This window comes from Coregonus lavaretus, assembly GCF_964263955.1.
Source record: "Coregonus lavaretus genome assembly, chromosome: 5".
In the NCBI taxonomy this organism is placed as follows: domain Eukaryota; kingdom Metazoa; phylum Chordata; class Actinopteri; order Salmoniformes; family Salmonidae; genus Coregonus; species Coregonus lavaretus.
In genome coordinates this window covers 12,193,037-12,212,591 of record NC_139992.1, presented here as the reverse complement: position 1 = coordinate 12,212,591, position 19,555 = coordinate 12,193,037, and the positions used below count along the sequence as shown (strand labels likewise).

General features: G+C 44.5%; 1 protein-coding gene across 6 annotated transcripts in view; it reads right to left on the bottom strand.

Moving 5' to 3' along the window:
* LOC311129531 (integrin beta-5-like) overlaps positions 1-19,555 on the bottom strand; it is an 85,185-nt gene that overhangs the window by 13,024 nt on the left and 52,606 nt on the right. For all 6 annotated transcript variants that reach the window (XM_084161825.1, XM_084161828.1, XM_084161823.1 and 3 more), the window contains one exon: positions 5,985-6,207. In XM_084161825.1, the coding sequence (XP_084017951.1) occupies positions 5,985-6,207 (223 nt within the window). The remainder of the gene's footprint in view (positions 1-5,984; positions 6,208-19,555) is intronic.

Here is a 19,555-nt window from a genome sequence, read left to right as displayed (position 1 = left end):
AAACTGGCTCTCAGGAGGACAGCCACAGGAATGGAAGACCCAGAGTTACCTCTGCTGAAGAGGATAAGTTCATTAGAGTTACCAGCCTCAGAAATTGCAGCCCAAATAAATGCTTCACAGAGTTCAAGTAACAGACACATCTCAACATCAACTGTTCAAAGGAGACTGTGTGAATCAGGCATTCATGGTCGAATTGCTGCAAAGCAATTACTAAAGGACATCAATAAGAAGAAGAGACTTGCTTGGGCCAACAAACATGAGCAATGGACATTAAACCGGTGGAAATTTGAGATTTTTGGTTCCAACCGCCATGTCTTTGTGAGACGCGGTGTGGTTGAACGGATGATCTCCGCATGTATATTTCCCACCGTAAATTATGGAGGAGGAGGTGTTATGTTGTGGGGGTGCTCTGCTGGTGACACTGTCTGTGATTTATTTAGAATTCAAGGAACACTTAACCAGCATGGCTACCACAGCATTCTACAGCGATACGCCATTCCATCTGGTTTGGGCTTAGTGGGATTTTTTTTTCAATAGGACAATGACCCAACACACCTCCAGGCTGTGTAAGCGCTATTTTACCAAGAAGGAGAGTGATGGAGTGCTGCATCAGATGACCTGGTCTCCACAATCCCCCGACCTCAACCCAATTGAGATGTTTTGGGATGAGTCGGACAGCAGAGTGAAGGAAAAGCAGCCAACATGTGCTCAGAATATGTGGGAACTCCTTCAAGACGGTTGGAAAAGCATTCCAGGGAAGCTGGTTGAGAGAATGCCAAGACTGTGCAAAGCTGTCATCAAGGCAAAGGGTGGCTATTTGAAGAATCTCAAATATAAAATATGTTTTGATTTGTTTAACACTTTTTTGGTTACTACATGATTCCATATGTGCTATTTCATCATTGTTATGTCTTCACTATGATTCTACAATGTTGAAAATAGTTTTTAAAAAACTTTCATGAGTAGGTGTGTCCAAACTTTTGACTGGTAGTGTGTATATACAGTGGGGAGAACAAGTATTTGATACACTGCCGATTTTGCAGGTTTTCCTACTTACAAAGCATGTAGAGGTCTGTAATTTTTATCATAGGTATACTTGAACTGTGAGAGACGGAATCTAAAACCAAAATCCAGAAAATCACATTGTATGATTTTTAAGTAATTAATTTGCATTTTATTGCATGACATAACTATTTGATACATCAGAAAAGCAGAATTTAATATTTGGTACAGAAACCTTTGTTTGCAATTACAGAGATCATACGTTTCCTGTAGGTCTTGACCAGGTTTGCACACACTGTAGCAGGGATTTTGGCCCACTCCTCCATACAGACGTTCTCCAGATCCTTCAGGTTTCGGGGCTGTCGCTGGGCAATACGGACTTTCAGCTCCCTCCAAATATTTTCTATTGGGTTCAGGTCTGGAGACTGGCTAGGCCACTCCAGGACCTTGAGATGCTTCTTACGGAGCCACTCCTTAGTTGCCCTGGCTGTGTGTTTCGGGTCGTTGTCATGCTGGAAGACCCAGCCACGACCCATCTGCAATGCTCTTACTGAGGGAAGGAGGTTGTTGGCCAAGATCTCGCGATACATGGCCCCATCCATCCTCCCCTCAATACGGTGCAGTCGTCCTGTCCCCTTTGCAGAAAAGCATCCCCAAAGAATGATGTTTCCACCTCCATGCTTCACGGTTGGGATGGTGTTCTTGGGGTTGTACTCATCCTTCTTCTTCCTCCAAACACGGCGAGTGGAGTTTAGACCAACATTTTCTATTTTTGTCTCATCAGACCACATGACCTTCTCCCATTACTCCTCTGGATCATCCAGATGGTCATTGGCAAACTTCAGACGGGCCTGGACATGCGCTGGCTTGAGCAGGGGGACCTTGCATGTGCTGCAGGATTTTAATCCATGACGGCGTTGTGTGTTACTAATGCTTTTTTTTTAGACTGTGGTCCCAGCTCTCTTCAGGTCATTGACCAGGTCCTGCCGTGTAGTTCTGGGCTGATCCCTCACCTTCCTCATGATCATTGATGCCCCACGAGGTGAGATCTTGCATGGAGCCCCAGACCGAGGGTGATTGACCGTCATCTTGAACTTCTTCCATTTTCTAATAATTGCGCCAACAGTTGTTGCCTTCTCACCAAGCTGCTTGCCTATTGTCCTGTAGCCCATCCCAGCCTTGTGCAGGTCTACAATTTTATCCCTGATGTCCTTACACAGCTTTCTGGTCTTGGCCATTGTGGAGAGGTTGGAGTCTGTTTGATTGAGTGTGTGGACAGGTGTCTTTTATACAGGTAACGAGTTCAAACAGGTGCAGTTAATACAGGTAATGAGTGGAGAACAGGAGTGCTTCTTAAAGAAAAACTAACAGGTCTGTGAGAGCCGGAATTCTTTCTTACTGGTTATTGATCAAATACTTATGTCATGCAATAAAATGCAAATGAATTACTTAAAAATCATACAATGTGATTTTCTGGATTTTTGTTTTAGATTCCGTCACAGTTGAAGTGTACCTATGATAAAAATTACAGACCTATACATGCATTGTAAGCAGGAAAATCTGCAAAATCGGCAGTGTATCAAATACTTGTTCTCCCCACTGTATATGTGTATATATTTATACAGTACCAGTCAAAAGTTTGGACATACCTACTCACCCAAGGTTTTTTCTTTATTTTTACTATTCTTTTACATTGTCCATTGCTTGTGTTTCTTGCCATTGCAAGTCTCTTCTTCTTATTGGTGTCCTTTAGTAGTGGCTTCTTTGCAGCAATTCAACCATGAAGGCCTGATTCATGCTGTCTCCTCTGAACAGTTGATGTTGAGATGTGTCTGTTACTTGAACTGTGAAGCATTTATTTGGGCTGCAATTTCTGAGGCTGGTAACTCTAATGAACTTATCCTCTGCAGCAGAGGTAACTCTTCCTTTCCTGTGGCGGTCCTCCTGAGTGCAAGTTTCATCATAGCACTTGATGTTTTTTGCGACTGCACTTGAAGAAACTTTCTTGAAATTTTCCGGATTGACTGACCATGTCTTAAAGTAATGATGGACTGTCGTTTCTCTTTGCTTATTTGAGCTGTTCTCGCCATAATATGGACTTGGTTTTTTACCAAATAGGGCTATCTTCTGTATACCAACCCTACCTTGTCACAACACAACTGATTGGCTGAAACGCATTAAGAAGGAAAGAAATTCCACAAATTAACTTTAAAGAAGGCACACCTGTTAATTGAAATCCATTCCAGGTGACTACCTAATGAAGCTGGTTGAGAGAATGCCAAGAGTGTGCAAAGCTGTCATCAAGGCAAAGGGTGGCTACTTTGAAGAATCTCAAAAATAAAATATATTTTGATTTGTTTAACACTTTTCTGGTTACTACATGATTCCATATGTGTTATTTCATAGTTTTGATGTCTTTACTACAATGTAGAAAATAGTAAAAATAAAGAAAAATCCTTGAATGAGTAGGTGTGTCCAAACTTTTGACTGGTACTGTACATATCCCAACCAGAAGCCATGGGTTAGAGGCAACATCCGCACCAAGCTAAAGGCTAGAGCTGCCACTTTCAAGGAGCGGGACACTAATCTGGACGCTTATAAGAAATCCCGCTATGCCCTCAGACGAACCATCAAACAGGCAAAGCGTCAATACAGGACTAAGATGGAATCCTACTACACCGGCTCTGACGCTCGTCGGATGTATTTGTATTTGTATTTATTAGGGATCCCCATTAGCTGCTGCGATGGCTGGGGTCCAAACATTAAAGCACTTACATTACATATAAACAAAAGATAAAACAGTACATCATATAACATTATTACACCACTACATATCTACAATACAAAATGTTTAATACCACCATTCAACAATATCACAATGTGTGTATATGCATGTGTCTGTACCTTTGTCTCTTCACAGTCCCCATTGTTCAATTTTCACCTGATTCTACTGCTTGCATGTAGGGGCTTGCAAACTTTTACGGACTACAATGGGAAACCCAGCCGCGAGCTACCCAGTGACGCGAGCCTACCAGACGAGCTAAATGTATTTTATGCTCACTTCGAGACAAGCAACACTGAAGCAAGCATGAGAGCACCAGCTGTTCCGGACGACAGTGTGATCCCGCTCTCAGTAGCCGATGTGAGCAAGACCTTTAAACAGGTCAACATTCACAAGGCCGCGGTGCCAGACAGATTACCAGGACGTGTACTCAGAGCATGCGCGGACCAACTGGCAAGTGTCTTCACTGACATTTTCAACCTCTCCCTGACCAAGTCTGCAATACCTACATGTTTCAAGCAGACCACCATAGTCCCTGTACCCAAGAAAGCGAAGGTAACCTGCACAACAGATCCACAGATTATGTAATCTCAATCGCACTCCACACTGCCCTTTCCCACCTGGACAAAAGGAACACCTATGTGAGAATGCTGTTCATTGACTACAGCTCAGCGTTGAACACCATAGTGCCCACAAAGCTCAGCATTAAGCTAAGGACCCTGGGACTAAACACCACCCTTTCTGACGGGCCGCCCACAGGTGGTAAGGGTAGGCAACAACACATTTGCCACGCTGATCCTCAACACGTGGGCCCCTCTGGGGTGCGTGCTTAGTCCCCTCCTGTAATCCCTGCTCACCCACGACTGCGTGGCCAAGCACGACTCCAACACCATAATTAAGTTTTCTGACGACACAACAGTGGTAGGCCTGATCACCGACAACGATGAGACAGCCTATAGGGAGGAGGTCAGAGACCTGGCAGTGTGGTGCCAGGACAACAACCTCTCCCTCAACATGAGCAAGACAAAGGAGCTGATCGTGGACTACAGAAAAAGGAGGGCCGAACAGGCCCCCATTCACATCGACAGGGCTGTAGTGGAGCGTGTCAAGAGTTTCAAGTTCCTTGGTGTCCACATCACCAACAAACTATCATTGTCCAAACACACCAAGACAGTCGTGAAGAGGGCACGACAACACCTTTTCCCCCTCCTTCGGCATTGGCGTTTTGGTGCAGCCCCGAGATGAATAGAGCTGCCTCGGGAAGTTCAAACAAAGGATCCAGGTCAGGGAAGTTGAATTTCTGGTGAGTGACCGCCGATCTAATATCCAAAAGTTATTTCTGGCTGTAGATAGTACAAGAAACGTTCTGAGTAAATAATGTAAGAAAAATGTTAAATTAATAAAAAAATAATATGTTGGCTAGGAGCTAGAAACAGGACGACCGTGTCTGTCGGTGCCATCAGAATTTGTTCTTAACTGACTTGCCTAGTTAAATAAAGGTTACAAAAAAAACAAAAAACAAAATCCCTGGGATAGCCTGCTGATACACACTGAGACTGATATAGGAGGAGTGATGAGATTGCAGAGTTTGGGTCATAACTGTTAGTTTCTTCGGGGGTTACGAATGGAATGGGATCTTAACATATTTCTCATGTGTCTTGTCTTACAGAACTAATTTAGAACTAATCTAGTGTGAGTTATATACACGTCTTAAATTCTATTTAATGCATCGTCATCGATGCATGACCATGCTCCCGAGTGGCGCAGCGGTCTAAGGCACTGCATCTCAGTGCTAGAGGTGTCACTACAGACCCTGGTTCGATCCTGGGCTGTATCACATCCTGCCGTGATCGGGAGTCCTATAGGGCGGTGCACAATTGGCCCAGCGTCGTCCAGGTGAAGGGAGGGTTTGGCCGAGGTAGGCCGTCATTGTAATTAAGAATTTGTTCTTAACTAACTTTGTTCTTAACTGACTTGCCTAGTTAAATAAAACATTTAAAAAATATGGGTCCTATCATGACGGGTCAAATATCACCAAATATCAGGTTCACATTAGAAAACCCTGGACACTTAGGACATGGCTGACCCTGATCTGCCTTCCTCCCACTCTTCTTGCCCCTTATCTCTCCCTCCCTCTCTCTCTTCTTGCCTCGTATCTCTCCCTCCATCTCTCCCCCCTAACTCCCTCCCTGTCCCATACCTCTTTGTGCCACAGGCATCAGGGCAGGTGGGGCATTTCTCGCAGGTGTCCCCGAAGGCCCCTGGTTCAGTGCACTGGCAGCGCCCGCACGCACAGCTGCCTCGCCCGCTGCAGATTTGCCCGTCGTCAGATACACAGGATGAGGTGTCAGTGGAACAGTTACAGTTGTCCCCGATATAGCCCGCATGGCACTTACACTCTCCACAGTGGCACTCTCCGTGACCTGAGGAAGAGAGGACAGAGGAGGGAGATTGTGAGGATAGTTCTTCAAACAGAGTTTCAAATGGTATAAAAACTGGTCAATACGTTGGCGCCAATGAGAGTTACACAAGATAACAAAAAACACTGAGATAAAATAATTTCTGAGACAAAGTGATTTGAAAAAATACACATCCATGTTCACACTTCTACAATAGGCCATTATCTTGAGAGGAAGAATTTCCAAACATTAACAAACCATCTGTAGACAATACAGCCAATCACACACACTTCATAATCTGCTTAACCCAAACTGTTATGGATCACAAAATCTGTGAAAAGCTGTTTCCTGGCCAGAAATGCATCTCCAGTGATGAACAACTAGACTGGATCACTTTCAGTCAGTCATTTCAGTCAGAGGAGAGCTTGGGCCTCTAATGCCGACAACGAGCCATGAAACACTAACAGTCTTTATAGGCTCAGTGGAGTCAAAATGCATTTCCCCCCGTTTTATATCATATTGTACAACAGCTGATGAAACTAACAGTGTAAAATTGTGAAAATATTTTATCAGTGTTATTTCCTGACACTGTAGTTGCTGGTTGAAAATACAATCTACATAGGACCTTCTAATCAGCAGGTTTGCATGGGCGGGAGTTTCGGCTTTCAATGGTGACATTACCATGCGGTAAATTGGTTAATAGACCAATAAGAAAGAGAGTTCCAAACCTCTCTGCCAATAACAGCTAATTTTCAGTTTTCCCCTCCCCACTCAGACCACTCCAAGACAGCCCTAGTAAAATTCTTGCTTGAGAATTATGATCAAAGACCAATACAATAGAAAATAACAAAATCTGAAATAAAGCAACTTAAAAGGCCATGTTTGGGACAGAGGCACTAGACAGGGGGGTTAGTCTGACCTGGAAGTCTAACAGCACAGCTGTTGAACTGAGCCCCACCACACCACAGCTGTTAGCTGGAGGTTACTGTCTGAGGTGGGAGTCTACTGCTGTAGGAGAGTACAGGAGGTAGAACTGATCTGCTCCCAGATCTGCTCCTACAGACCTCAACCCCGTTCAACCCTGTGAGCTCTAGTAAAAAGCAGGATGTCTTCCTTATGGAACAGAGTGACCTCGAAGGTTCTTTAGAATCTCCACCTGCAATACTTATCTATCTAGACATAGCTGGATAGATGTAGCTGTAGCTCAGTTGGTAGAGCATGGCGCTTGCAACGCCAGGGTAGTGGGTTCGTTTCCCACGGGGGGCCAGTATGAAAATGTATGCACTCACTAACTGTAAGTCGCTCTGAATAAGAGCATCTGCAAAACGACTTTATAAAAAAATATATATATATAAAAAAATAAAAAAAAGAGTAAGGGGACACTGGGACAGGCCTTTATTGCGTGAGACAGAGCTTTCTCAGGCCCCTTCTAACAGAGAAAAAGCCAAGTCTGGTCTGATCTTCCAAGAAAGCTCTCCTAATGCAATCCAGCTGTTTTTGCCTAGTTCTCCCTCTCCTCTAATAGCAGGAGAATTCCTCTGAGATTAGGTATTAGGAGAGCCTTCCCTCATTTGGTTTATAATCTGATGGTCCCTGCGCGCACAACCCACGTGGAGTTCCAGGCTCCGGCAGCTTCTGGAACTGCCGTTCTGCGGCCAACAAGGCAGAGTTCATCTCAGCCTATGCTACCCTCCAGTCCCTCGACTTCTTGGCGCTGACGGAAACATGGATTACCACAGAAAACACTGCTACTCCTACTGCTCTTTCCTCGTCTGATCATGTGTTCTCGCATACCCGAGAGAATCTGGTCAGCGCGGCGGTGGCACAGGAATCCTCATCTCTCCCAAGTGGACATTCTCTCTTTTTCCCCTGACCCATCTGTCTATCTCCTCATTTGAATTCCATGCTGTCACAGTCACTAGCCCATTCAAGCTTAACATCCTTGTCATTTATCGCCCTCCAGGTTCCCTTGGAGAGTTCATCAATGAGCTTGACGTCTTGATAAATTCCATTCCTAAGGATGGCTCACCCCTCACAGTTCCGGGTGACTTTAACCTCCCTACGTCTGCCTTTGACTAATTTCTCTCTGCCTCCTTCTTTCCACTCCTTTCCTCTTTTGACCTCACCCTCTCACCCCCCCCCCCCCCCCCCCCCCCCCCCCCCCCCCCCCCCTACTCACAAGGCAGGGCTTGACCTCATCTTTACTAGATGCTGTTCTTCTACTAATCTCACTCCAACTCCCCTCCAAGTCTCCGACCACTACTTTGTATCCTTTTCTCTCTCGCTCTCCTCCAACACTACTCACTCTGCCCCTACTCAGATGGTAATGTGCCGTCACAACCTTCGCTCTCTCTCTCCCGCTACTCTCTCCTCTTCCATCCTATCATCTCTTCCCTCTGCTAAATCCTTCTCCCTCCGATCTCCTGATTCTGCCTCCTCAACCCTCCTCTCCTCCCTTTCTGCATCTTTTGACTCTCTATGTCCCCTATCCTCCCGGCCGGCTCGGTCCTCCCCTCCTGCTCCGTGGCTTGACGACTCATTGCGAGCTCACAGAAGAGGGCTCCGGGCAGCCGAGCAGAAATGGAGGAAAACTAGACTCCCTGCGGACCTGTCATCTTTTCACTCCCTCCTCTCTACATTCTCTTCCTCTGTTTCTGCTGCTAAAGCCACTTTCTACCAATACATGTCAAGCCTCTGCCTCTAACCCTAGGAAGCTCTTTGCCACCTTCTCCTCCCTGCTGAATCCTCCTCCTCCTCCCCCTCCCTCCTCCCTCTCTGTGGATGACTTTTCAAAATGGTTGACGACATCCGATCCTCATTTATTAAGTCAAATGACACCGCTGGTCCTGCTCACACTGCCCTACCCTATGCTTTGACTTCTTTCTCCCCTCTCTCTCCAGATGAAATCTTGCGACTTGTGACGGCCGGCCGCCCAACAACCTGCCCGTTTCACCCTATCCCCTCCTCTCTTCTCCAGACCATTTCTGGAGACCTTCTCCCTTACCTCACCTCGCTCATCAACTCATCCTTGACCGCTGGCCATGTCCCTTCCGTCTTCAAGACAGCGATAGTTGCACCCCTCCTCAAAAAACCTACACTCAATCTAGGATTGACAGCCGTCCCATATAGATTGCAAAATAGTTGGGAAGAGATTTTTGACTACAGACCAGTATTTGAACTACAGACCAGTATCCCTTCTTTCTTTTCTCTCCAAAACTCTTGAGCGTGCCGTCTCTAGCCAACTCTCCTGCTATCTCTCTCAGAATGACCTTCTTGATCCAAACCAGTCAGGTTTCAAGACTGGTCATTCAACTGAGACTGCTCTTCTCTGTGACGGAGGCTCTCCGCACTGCTAAAGCTAACTATCTCTCCTCTGCTCTTATCCTTCTAGACCTATCTGCTGCCTTTGATACTGTGAACCATCAGATCCTCCTCTCCACCCTCTCCGAGTTGGGCATCTCCGGCGCTGCTCACTCTTGGATTGCGTCCTACCTGACAGGTCGCTCCTACCAGGTGGCATGGCGAGAATCTGTCTCCGCACCACGTGCTCTCACCACTGGTGTCCCCCAGGGCTCAGTTCTAGGCCCTCTCCTATTCTCTCTATACACCAAGTCATTTGGCTCTGTCATATCCTCACATGGTCTCTCCTATCATTGCTACGCAGACGACACACAATTAATTTTCTCCTTTCCCCCTTCTGATAACCAGGTGGCGAATCACATCTCTGCATATCTGGCAGACATATTAGTGTGGATGTCGGATCACCACCTCAAGCTGAACCTTGGCAAGACGGAGCTGCTCTTCCTCCCGGGGAAGGACTGCCCGCTCCATGATCTCGCCATCACGGTTGACAACTCCATTGTGTCCTCCTCCCAGAGTGCAAAGAACCTTGGCGTGACCCTGGACAACACCTTGTCGTTCTCCGCTAACATCAAAGTGGTGACCCAATCCTGCAGGTTCATGCTCTACAACATTCGCAGAGTACAACCCTACCTCACACAGAAAGCGGCACAGGTCCTAATCCAGGCACTTGTCATCTCCCGTCGGGATTACTGCAACTCGCTGTTGGCCGGGCTCCCTGCCTGTGCCATTAAACCCCTACAACTTATCCAGAACGCTGCAGCCCATCTGGTGTTCAACCTTCCCAAGTTCTCTCATGTCACCCCGCTCCTCCGCACACTCCACTGGCTTCCAGTTGAGGCTTGCATCTACTACAAGACCATGGTGCTTGCCTACGGAGCTGTGAGGGGAACGGCACCTCCTAACCTTCAGGCTCTGATCAGACCCTACACCCAAACGAGGGCACTACGTTCATCCACCTCTGTTCTGCTAGCCCCCCTACCTCTACGGAAGCACAGTTCCCGCTCAGCCCAGTCAAAGCTATTCGCTGCTCTGGCACCCCAATGGTGGAACAAGCTCCCACATGACACCAGGACAGCGTAGTCACTGACCACCTTCCGGAAACACTAGAAACCCTACCTCTTTAAAGAATACCTGGAATAGTATAAAAGTAATCCTTCTACCCCTCCCTCCCCCACCCACCCATAAAAAAATGGGTTGTCCCACTGGCTATTATAAGTTGAATGCACAAATGTGTAAGTCGCTCTGGATAAGAGCATCTGCTAAATGATGTAAATGTAAATAATAAACTTTACAGACTGGACAACAGGGAGCTAACAAACCAGCCTGAACATTACAGCACAACAACAGAGCTGAACTGCTAGCATACAGATTGCTGCTTCATCTATGGAACACCTACTAGGGTTATTTTGTTAAAGTTGTTCTAGAATCTAGAGAAGGATTCCATTCTGTTGTGGGACAGTAGAGATGTACACAGACTGACAGACAGGGCAGAGAATGTAGGCCACCTAACAAATTGAATTAGTGCTGTCTATTGGAGTAGGATGTTCACTTTGTTTTAAGGGCATACATCTCAATCATGGGTCATGAGTTCCAGCTTGAAGTGCCCCTTGGAAAGATGGTGCCTAAAAGCAATAAAAAGACAAAGCCTAAAATACGCTTTTCAAAATTAAAGAGGACAGTCGTTAAAGCCCTTTCAATTTGATCATAAACATATACATTGCCTTCAGACAAAAGGATGAATTGCCTTCATACCCCTTGACTTATTCCATATTTAGTTGTGTTACAGCCTTAACTCAAAATGGATTAACTATATATATATTTCTTACCCATCTCCACACAATACCCCATAATGACAAAGTGAAAACATGTTTTTAGAAATTGTAGCAAATGTATTGAATATGAAACACCTTTGGCAGCGATTACAGTCTTTCTGGGTAAGTCGCTAAGAGATTTCCACACCTGCATTGTGCAACATTTGCCCATTATTATTTTCAAAATTCTTCAAGCTGTCAAATTGGTTGTTGGTCATTGTTAGACAACCATTTTCAGGTCTTGCCACAGATTTCCAAGTAGATTTAAGTCAAAACTGTAACTCAGCCACTCAGGAACATTCATGGTCTTCTTGGTAAGCAACTCCAGTGTAGATTTGGCCTTGTGTTTTAGGTTATTGTTCTGCTGAAAGGTGAATTCATCTCCCAGTGTCTGGTGGACAGCAGACAACCAGGTTTTCCTCTAGGATTTTACCTGTGCTTAGCTCCACTCCATATTTTATTTTTTATGCAGAAAAACTCCCCAGTTCTTAACAATTACAAGCATACCCATAACATGATGCAGCCACCACTATGCTTGAAAATATGGAGATTGATACTCAGTAATGTGTTGTATTGGATTTGCCCCAAACATAACACTTTGTATTCAGGAAAAAATGTGAATTGCTTTGCAATAATAATAAATAAATAAAAATTTAGGGGGTAGATCAGCTTAATATTGCAGATAGATTGTAACTTCCATCAATGTAATTGTCTGCATCACTTCCAATCCCCCATGTTTTTATGGACAGTACCAAAACAAATGATCTAATGATTCTATCTCTTCACAGAAAAATCTGCAGAGCTGGGAAGATTGTATCCCCCATATAAATAACATTATATTGGTAGCAAGAATTTTATATAATAATTTAAATTGAAAGATTCTAAGTTTTGAATCCGGTGTCATTTTGCGTATCAGTTCATAAACACTATGCCATGGGATCGGTATGTCAAAAATCTCTTCCCAACTATTTTGCAATCTATATGGGACGGCTGTCAATCCTTTGGTCCTTAAATGAAACTGGTATACTTTTTTATTTATCACAGTTTTCTTTAACCAATTATGTTCTTTAATGCAAGGCCGACAGACAAGTTCCTTACTTACATTTTTTTACAGTATTACTTAGTGCCTTGTTGCAAACAGGATGCATGTTTTGGAATATTTTTTATTCTGTACAGGGTTCCTTCTTTTCACTCTGTCAATTAGGTTAGCATTGCGGAGTAACTACAATGTTGTTGATCCATCCTCAGTTTTCTCCTATCACAGCCATTAAACTCTGGAACTGTTTTAATGTCACCATTGGCCTCATGGTGAAATCCCTGAGTGGTTTTCTTCCTCTCTGGCAACTGAGTTAGGAAGGACACCTGTATCTTCGTAGTGACTGGGTGTATTGATACACCATCCAAAGTGTAATTAATAACTTCACCATGCTCAAAGGGATATTCAATGTCTGCTTTTTTTAAAAACCCATTTACCAATAGGTACCCTTCTTCGCGAGGCATTGGAAAACCTCCCTGGTCTTTGTGGTTGAATATGGGTTTGAAATTCACTGCTCGACTGAGGGACCTTAAAGATAATTGTATGTGTGGGGTACAGAGATGAGGTAGTCATAAAAAAAATCATGTTAAACACTATTATTGCACACAGAGCGAGTGCAACTTATGTGACTTGTGAAGTACATTTGTACTCCTGAACTTATTTAGGCTTGCCATAACAAAGGGGTTGAATACATTTTTAATGAATTTGTAATATATACAGCTGTGGAAAAAATTAAGAGACCACTGCAAATGTTTCTTAAATCAGCATCTCTACATGTATGACAGCCATTCCATTCTAGTGTCTGTTGAATTCCATCACAGGCACACCTCATTCTACTGAATTAGGTACTGATTAGGTGATCACATGAACCAAATCTTATTTAACGAGGAAAAGTATAAAAACCACTGCTGTGGTCATCACTATCCTCTTGCAATAGGACCAGCTGGATGGCAAAATCAGTGCTAACAGTACCTCAAAAGTAATATTAATCAAAAAGTAACTATTGACCATGCCAAAAGAGTTGAAAAGGAAAGTTTTGAGTGAGGAAAAGAAGGGTTCAATTCTGGCTTTACTGGCAGAGGGATATAGAGAGCGTCAGGTTGCTTCCATCCTTAAAATTTCAAATACGGCGGTTCATAAGAACAAGGTCAAGCAGCAGACATTGGGGACAACAAAGCTACAGACCGGCAGAGGGCGAAAACGACTCTCTACTGACCGGGATGACCGCCAACTCATTCGAATGTCACTCAACAACCGTAGGATGACATCAAGTGACCTACAAAAGGAATGGCAAACGGCAGCTGGGGTGAAGTGCACGGCGAGGACGGTTTGAAACAGGCTCCTAGGGGCAGGGCTGAAGTCGTGCAAAGCTAAAAAAAAGCCCTTCATCAATGAGAAGCAAAGAAAAGCCAGGCTGAGGTTTGCAAAAGACCATAAGGATTGGACCATAGAGGACTGGAGTAAGGTCATCTTCTCTGATGAGTCCAATTATCAGCTTTGCCCAACACCTGGTCGTCTAATGGTTAGACGGAGACCTGGAGAGGCCTACAAGCCACAGTGTCTCGCACCCACTGTGAAATTTGGTGGAGGATCGGTGATGATCTGGGGGTGCTTCAGCAAGGCTGGAATCGGGCAGATTTGTCTTTGTGAAGGACGCATGAATCAAGCCACATACAAGGTTGTCCTGGAAGAAAACTTGCTTTCTTTTGCTCTGACATTGTTCCCCAACTCTGAGGATTGGTTTTTCCAGCAGGACAATGTGCCATGCCACACAGCCAGGTCAATCAAGGTGTGGATGGAGGACCACCAGATCAAGACCCTGTCATGGCCAGCCCAATCTCCAGACCTGAACCCCATTGAAAACTTACATTTACATTACATTTTAGTCATTTAGCAGACGCTCTTATCCAGAGCGACTTACAGTTTATTGAGTGCATACACTATTCTATATATATATATTTATTTTTTTCATACTGGCCCCCCATGGGAATCGAACACACAACCCTGGCGTTGCAAACGCCATGCTCTACCAACTGAGCTACCTCCCTGCTGGCCATTCCCTCCCCTACCCTGGACGACGCTGGGCCAATTGTGCGCTGCCCCATGGGTCTCCCGGTCACGGCCAGCTACGACAGAGCCTGGATTCGAACCAGGATCTCTAGTGGCACAGCTAACACTGCGATGCAGTGCCTTAGACCACTGCGCCACTCGGGAGAGTTCTTCTGGAATGTGATCAAGAGGAAGATGGATGGTCACAAGCCAACAAACAAAGCCGAGCTGCTTGAATTTTTGCGCCAGGAGTGGCATAAAGTCACCCAACATCAATGTGAAAGACTGGTGGAGAGCATGCCAAGACGCATGAAAGCTATGATTGAAAATCAGGGTTATTCCACAAAATATTAATTTCTGAACTCTTCCTAAGTTAAAACAGTAGTATTGTGTTGTTTAAAAATGAACATTAACTTATTTTCGTTGCATTATTTGAGGTCTGACAACACTGCATATTTTTTGTTATTTTGACCAGTTGTCATTTTCTGCTTTATATGACAATATTTATATTTGGAATTTGGGAGAAATGTTGTCAGTAGTTTATAGAATAAAACAAAAATGTTATTTTTACCCAAACACATACCTATAAATAGTAAAACCAGAGAAACTGATAATTTTGCAGTGGTCTCTTAATTTTTTCCGCAGCTGTAAATACAGTATCTCACAAAAGTGAGTACACCCCTCACATGTTTGTAAATATTTGAGTATATCTTTTCATGTGACAACACTGAAGAAATGACACTTTGCTACAATGTAAAGTAGTGAGTGTACAGCTTGTATAACAGTGTAAATTTGCTGTCCCCTCAAAATAACTAAACACAGCCATTAATGTCTAAACTGCTGGCAACAAAAGTGAGTACACCCCTAAGTGAAAATGTCCAAATTGGGCCCAATTAGCCATTTTCCCTCCCCAGTGTCATGTGACTCGTTAGTGTTACAAGGTCTCAGGTGTGAATGGGGAGAAGGTGTGTTAAATTTGGTGTCATCACTCTCACACTCCCTCATACTGGTCACTGGAAGTTCAACATGGCACCTCATGGCAAAGAACTCTCTGAGGATCAGAAAAAAAGAATTGTTGTTCTACATAAAGATGGCCTGGGCTATAAGAAGATTGCCAAGACCCTGAAACTGAGCTGCAGCACTGTGGCCAAGACCATACAGGGGTTTAACAGGACAGGTTCCACTCAGAACAGACCTCGCCATGGTCGACCAAAGAAGTTGAGTGCACGTGCTCAGCGTCATATCCAGAGGTTGTCTTTGTGAAATAGACGTATGAGCGCTGCCAGCATTGCTGCAGATGTTGAAGGGGTGGGGGGGTCAGCCTGTCAGTGCTCAGACCATACGCCGCACACTGCATCAAATTGGTCAGCATGGCTGTCGTCCCAGAAGGAAGCCTCTTCTAAAGATGATGCACAAGAAAGCCCGCAAACAGTTTGCTGAAGACAAGCAGACTAAGGACATGGATTATACCATTGTACTCCTGAGTGGCGCAGTGGTCTAAGGCACTGCATCGCAGTGCTAACTGTGCCACTAGAAATCCTGGTTCGAATCCAGGCTCTGTCGCAGCCGGCCGCGACCGGGAGACTCATGGGCGGCGCACAATTGGCCCAGCGTCGTCCAGGGTAGGGAATGGCTGGCAGGGATGTAGCTCAGTTGATAGAGCATGGTGTTTGCAACGCCAGGGTAGTGGGTTCGATTCCCACGGGGGGCCAAGTATAAAAAAAAAAAATATGTATTCACTAACTGTAAGTCGCTCTGGATAAGAGCGTCTGCTAAATGACTAAAATGTAAAATGATTACTGGAACCATTTCCTGTGGTCTGATGAGACCAAGATAAACGTATTTGGTTCAGATGGTGTCAAGCGTGTGTGGCGGCAACCAGGTGAGGAGTACAAAGACAAGTGTGTCAAGCATGGTGGTGGGAGTGTCATGGTCTGGGGCTGCATGAGTGCTGGCGGCACTGGGGAGCTACAGTTAATTGAGGGAACCATGAATGCCAACATGTACTGTGGCATACTGAAGCAGAGCATGATCCCCTCCCTTCTGAGACTGGGCCGCAGGGCAGTATTCCAACATGATAACGACCCCAAACACACCAAGACGACCACTGCCTTGCTAAAGAAGCTGAGGGTAAAGGTGATGGACTGGCCAATCATGTCTCCAGACCTAAACCCTATTGAGCATCTGTGGGGCATCCTCAAACGGAAGGTGGAGGAGTGCAAGGTCTCTAACATCCACCAGCTCCGTGACATCGTCATGGAGGAGTGGAAGGGAAGAGGACTACAGTGGCAACCTGTGAAGCTCTGGTGAACTCCATGCCCAAGAGGGTTAAGGCAGTGCTGGAAAATGATGGTGGCCACACAAAATATTGACACTTTGGGCCCAATTTGGACATTTTCACTTAGGGGTGTACTCACTTTTGTTGCCAGCGGTTTAGACATTAATGGCTGTGTGTTGTGTTATTTTGAGGGGACAGCAAATGTACACTGTTATACAAGCTGTACACTCACTACTTTACTTTGTAGCAAAGTGTCATTTCTTCAGTGTTGTCACATGAAAAGATATACTCAAATATTTACATAAATGTGAGGGGTGTACTCACTTTTGTGAGATACTGTATATATATATATATATATAGTGAAGGAAAAAAGTATTTGATCCCCTGCTGATTTTGTACGTTTGCCCACTGACAAAGAAATTATCAGTCTATAATTTTAATGGTAGGTTTATTTGAACAGTGAGAGACAGAATAACAACAAGAAAATACAGAAAAACGTATGTCAAAAATGTTATAAATTGATTTGCATTTTAATGAGGGAATTAAGTATTTGACCCCCTCTCAATCAGAAAGATTTCTGGCTCCCACATGTCTTTTATACAGGTAACGAGCTGAGATTAGAGCACACTCTTAAAGGGAGTGCTCCTAATCTCAGCTTGTTACCTGTATAAAGACACCTGTCCACAGAAGCAATCAATCAATCAGATTCCAAACTCTCCACCATGGCCAAGACCAAAGAGCTCTCCAAGGATGTCAGGGACAAGATTGTAGACCTACACAAGGCTGGAATGGGCTACAAGACCATCGCCAAGCAGCTTGGTGAGAAGGTGACAACAGTTGGGGCGATTATTCGCAAATGGAAGAAACACAAAAGAACTGTCAATCTCCCTCGGCCTGGGGCTCCATGCAAGATCTCACCTCGTGGAGTTACAATGATCATGAGAACGGTGAGGAATCAGCCCAGAACTACACAGGAGGATCTTGTCAATGATCTCAAGGCAGCTGGGACCATAGTCACCAAGAAAACAATTGGTAACACACTACGCCGTGAAGGACTGAAATCCTGCAGCGCCCGCAAGGTCCCCTGCTCAAGAAAGCACATATACAGGCCCGTCTGAAGTTTGCCAATGAACATCTGAATGATTCAGAGGAGAACTGGGTGAAAGTGTTGTGGTCAGATGAGACCAAAATCGAGCTCTTTGGCATCAACTCCACTCGCCGTGTTTGGAGGAGGAGGAATGCTGCCTATGACCCCAAGAACACCATCCCCACCGTCAAACATGGAGGTGGAAATATTATGATTTGGGGGTGTTTTTCTGCTAAGGGGACAGGACAACTTCACCGCATCAAAGGGACGATGGACGGGGCCATGTACCGTCAAATCTTGGGTGAGAACCTCCTTCCCTCAGCCAGGGCATTGAAAATGGGTTGTGGATGGGTATTCCAGCATGACAATGACCCAAAACACACGGCCAAGGCAACAAAGGAGTGGCTCAAGAAGAAGCACATTAAGGTCCTGGAGTGGCCTAGCCAGTCTCCAGACCTTAATCCCATAGAAAATCTGTGGAGGGAGCTGAAGGTTCGAGTTGCCAAATGTCAGCCTCGAAACCTTAATGACTTGGAGAAGATCTGCAAAGAAGAGTGGGACAAAATCCCTCCTGAGATGTGTGCAAACCTGGTGTCCAACTACAAGAAACGTCTGACCTCTGTGATTGCCAACAAGGGTTTTGCCACCAAGTACTAAGTCATGTTTTGCAGAGAGGTCAAATAATTATTTCCCTTATTAAAATGCAAATCAATTTATAACATTTTTGACATGCGTTTTTCTGGATTTTTTTGTTGTTATTCTGTCTCTCACTGTTCAAATAAACCTACCATTAAAATTATAGACTGATCATTTCTTTGTCAGTGGGCAAACGTACAAAATCAGCAGGGGATCAAATACTTTTTTCCCCTCACTGTGTATTTATATATATATATATATATATATATATATATATATATATATATATATATATATATACACAAACAATTCCACTTTGACATTACGGAGTATTGTGTGTAGGCCAGTGACCCAAAATCTAAATTTTATCCATTTTAAATTCAGGCTGTAACGCAACAAAATGTTGAAAAAGTCAAGGGGTGTGAATACCTTCTGAAGGCACTGTACGGCGTGTGTAAGAAGTTTATAGTAAGTGGAATTTGCTTTTCTTTATTAATATTTACCCCAAAATTGCCCTGAATGAGTAGTAACCTAACACATTTACAGAAGTGTCACATACACCAGGGCCTGTTTTAAAGGGTTCATGCTGTTGTTTATAAGGACCATATTTTAAGAGGTGAAAAAGTTGAGTCTGGTCAGATTAAAATCGTTCCTTTGGTTTACGGTCACGTCGCCGCGCTCAATGACTGTGGGTCACTGGTGGCGGCCAGTAGCACAACCATGATGGGTGTGTGTGTGATTTACTATCCTTGTGGGTACCAGAAGTCCTCACACAAGGATAGTAAAACAAGGAAAATGTTCCTGGTCCCCACGTGAAAAAATTATATTTTAGGCTTAGGGGTTAGGTTTACGGTTACAATTAGGGTTAGGGTTACAATTAAGGTTGGGGTTAGAGGTTACAGGTAGGTTTGGAGTTAGGGTTAGGTATAGTTTCAGGGTTAAGGTTAGGCTTACGGTTGTTTAGGGTTATGGTTAGGTTTAAGGTTAAGGCTAGATTTAGGGTTAGGAAAAATAGGATTTTGGATGGGAATCAATTCTTTGGTCCACACAAGGATAGCAATACAAAACTGTTTATGTGTGGTGTGGGTGCCTCCTTGGTCTGGTGGCTGAGT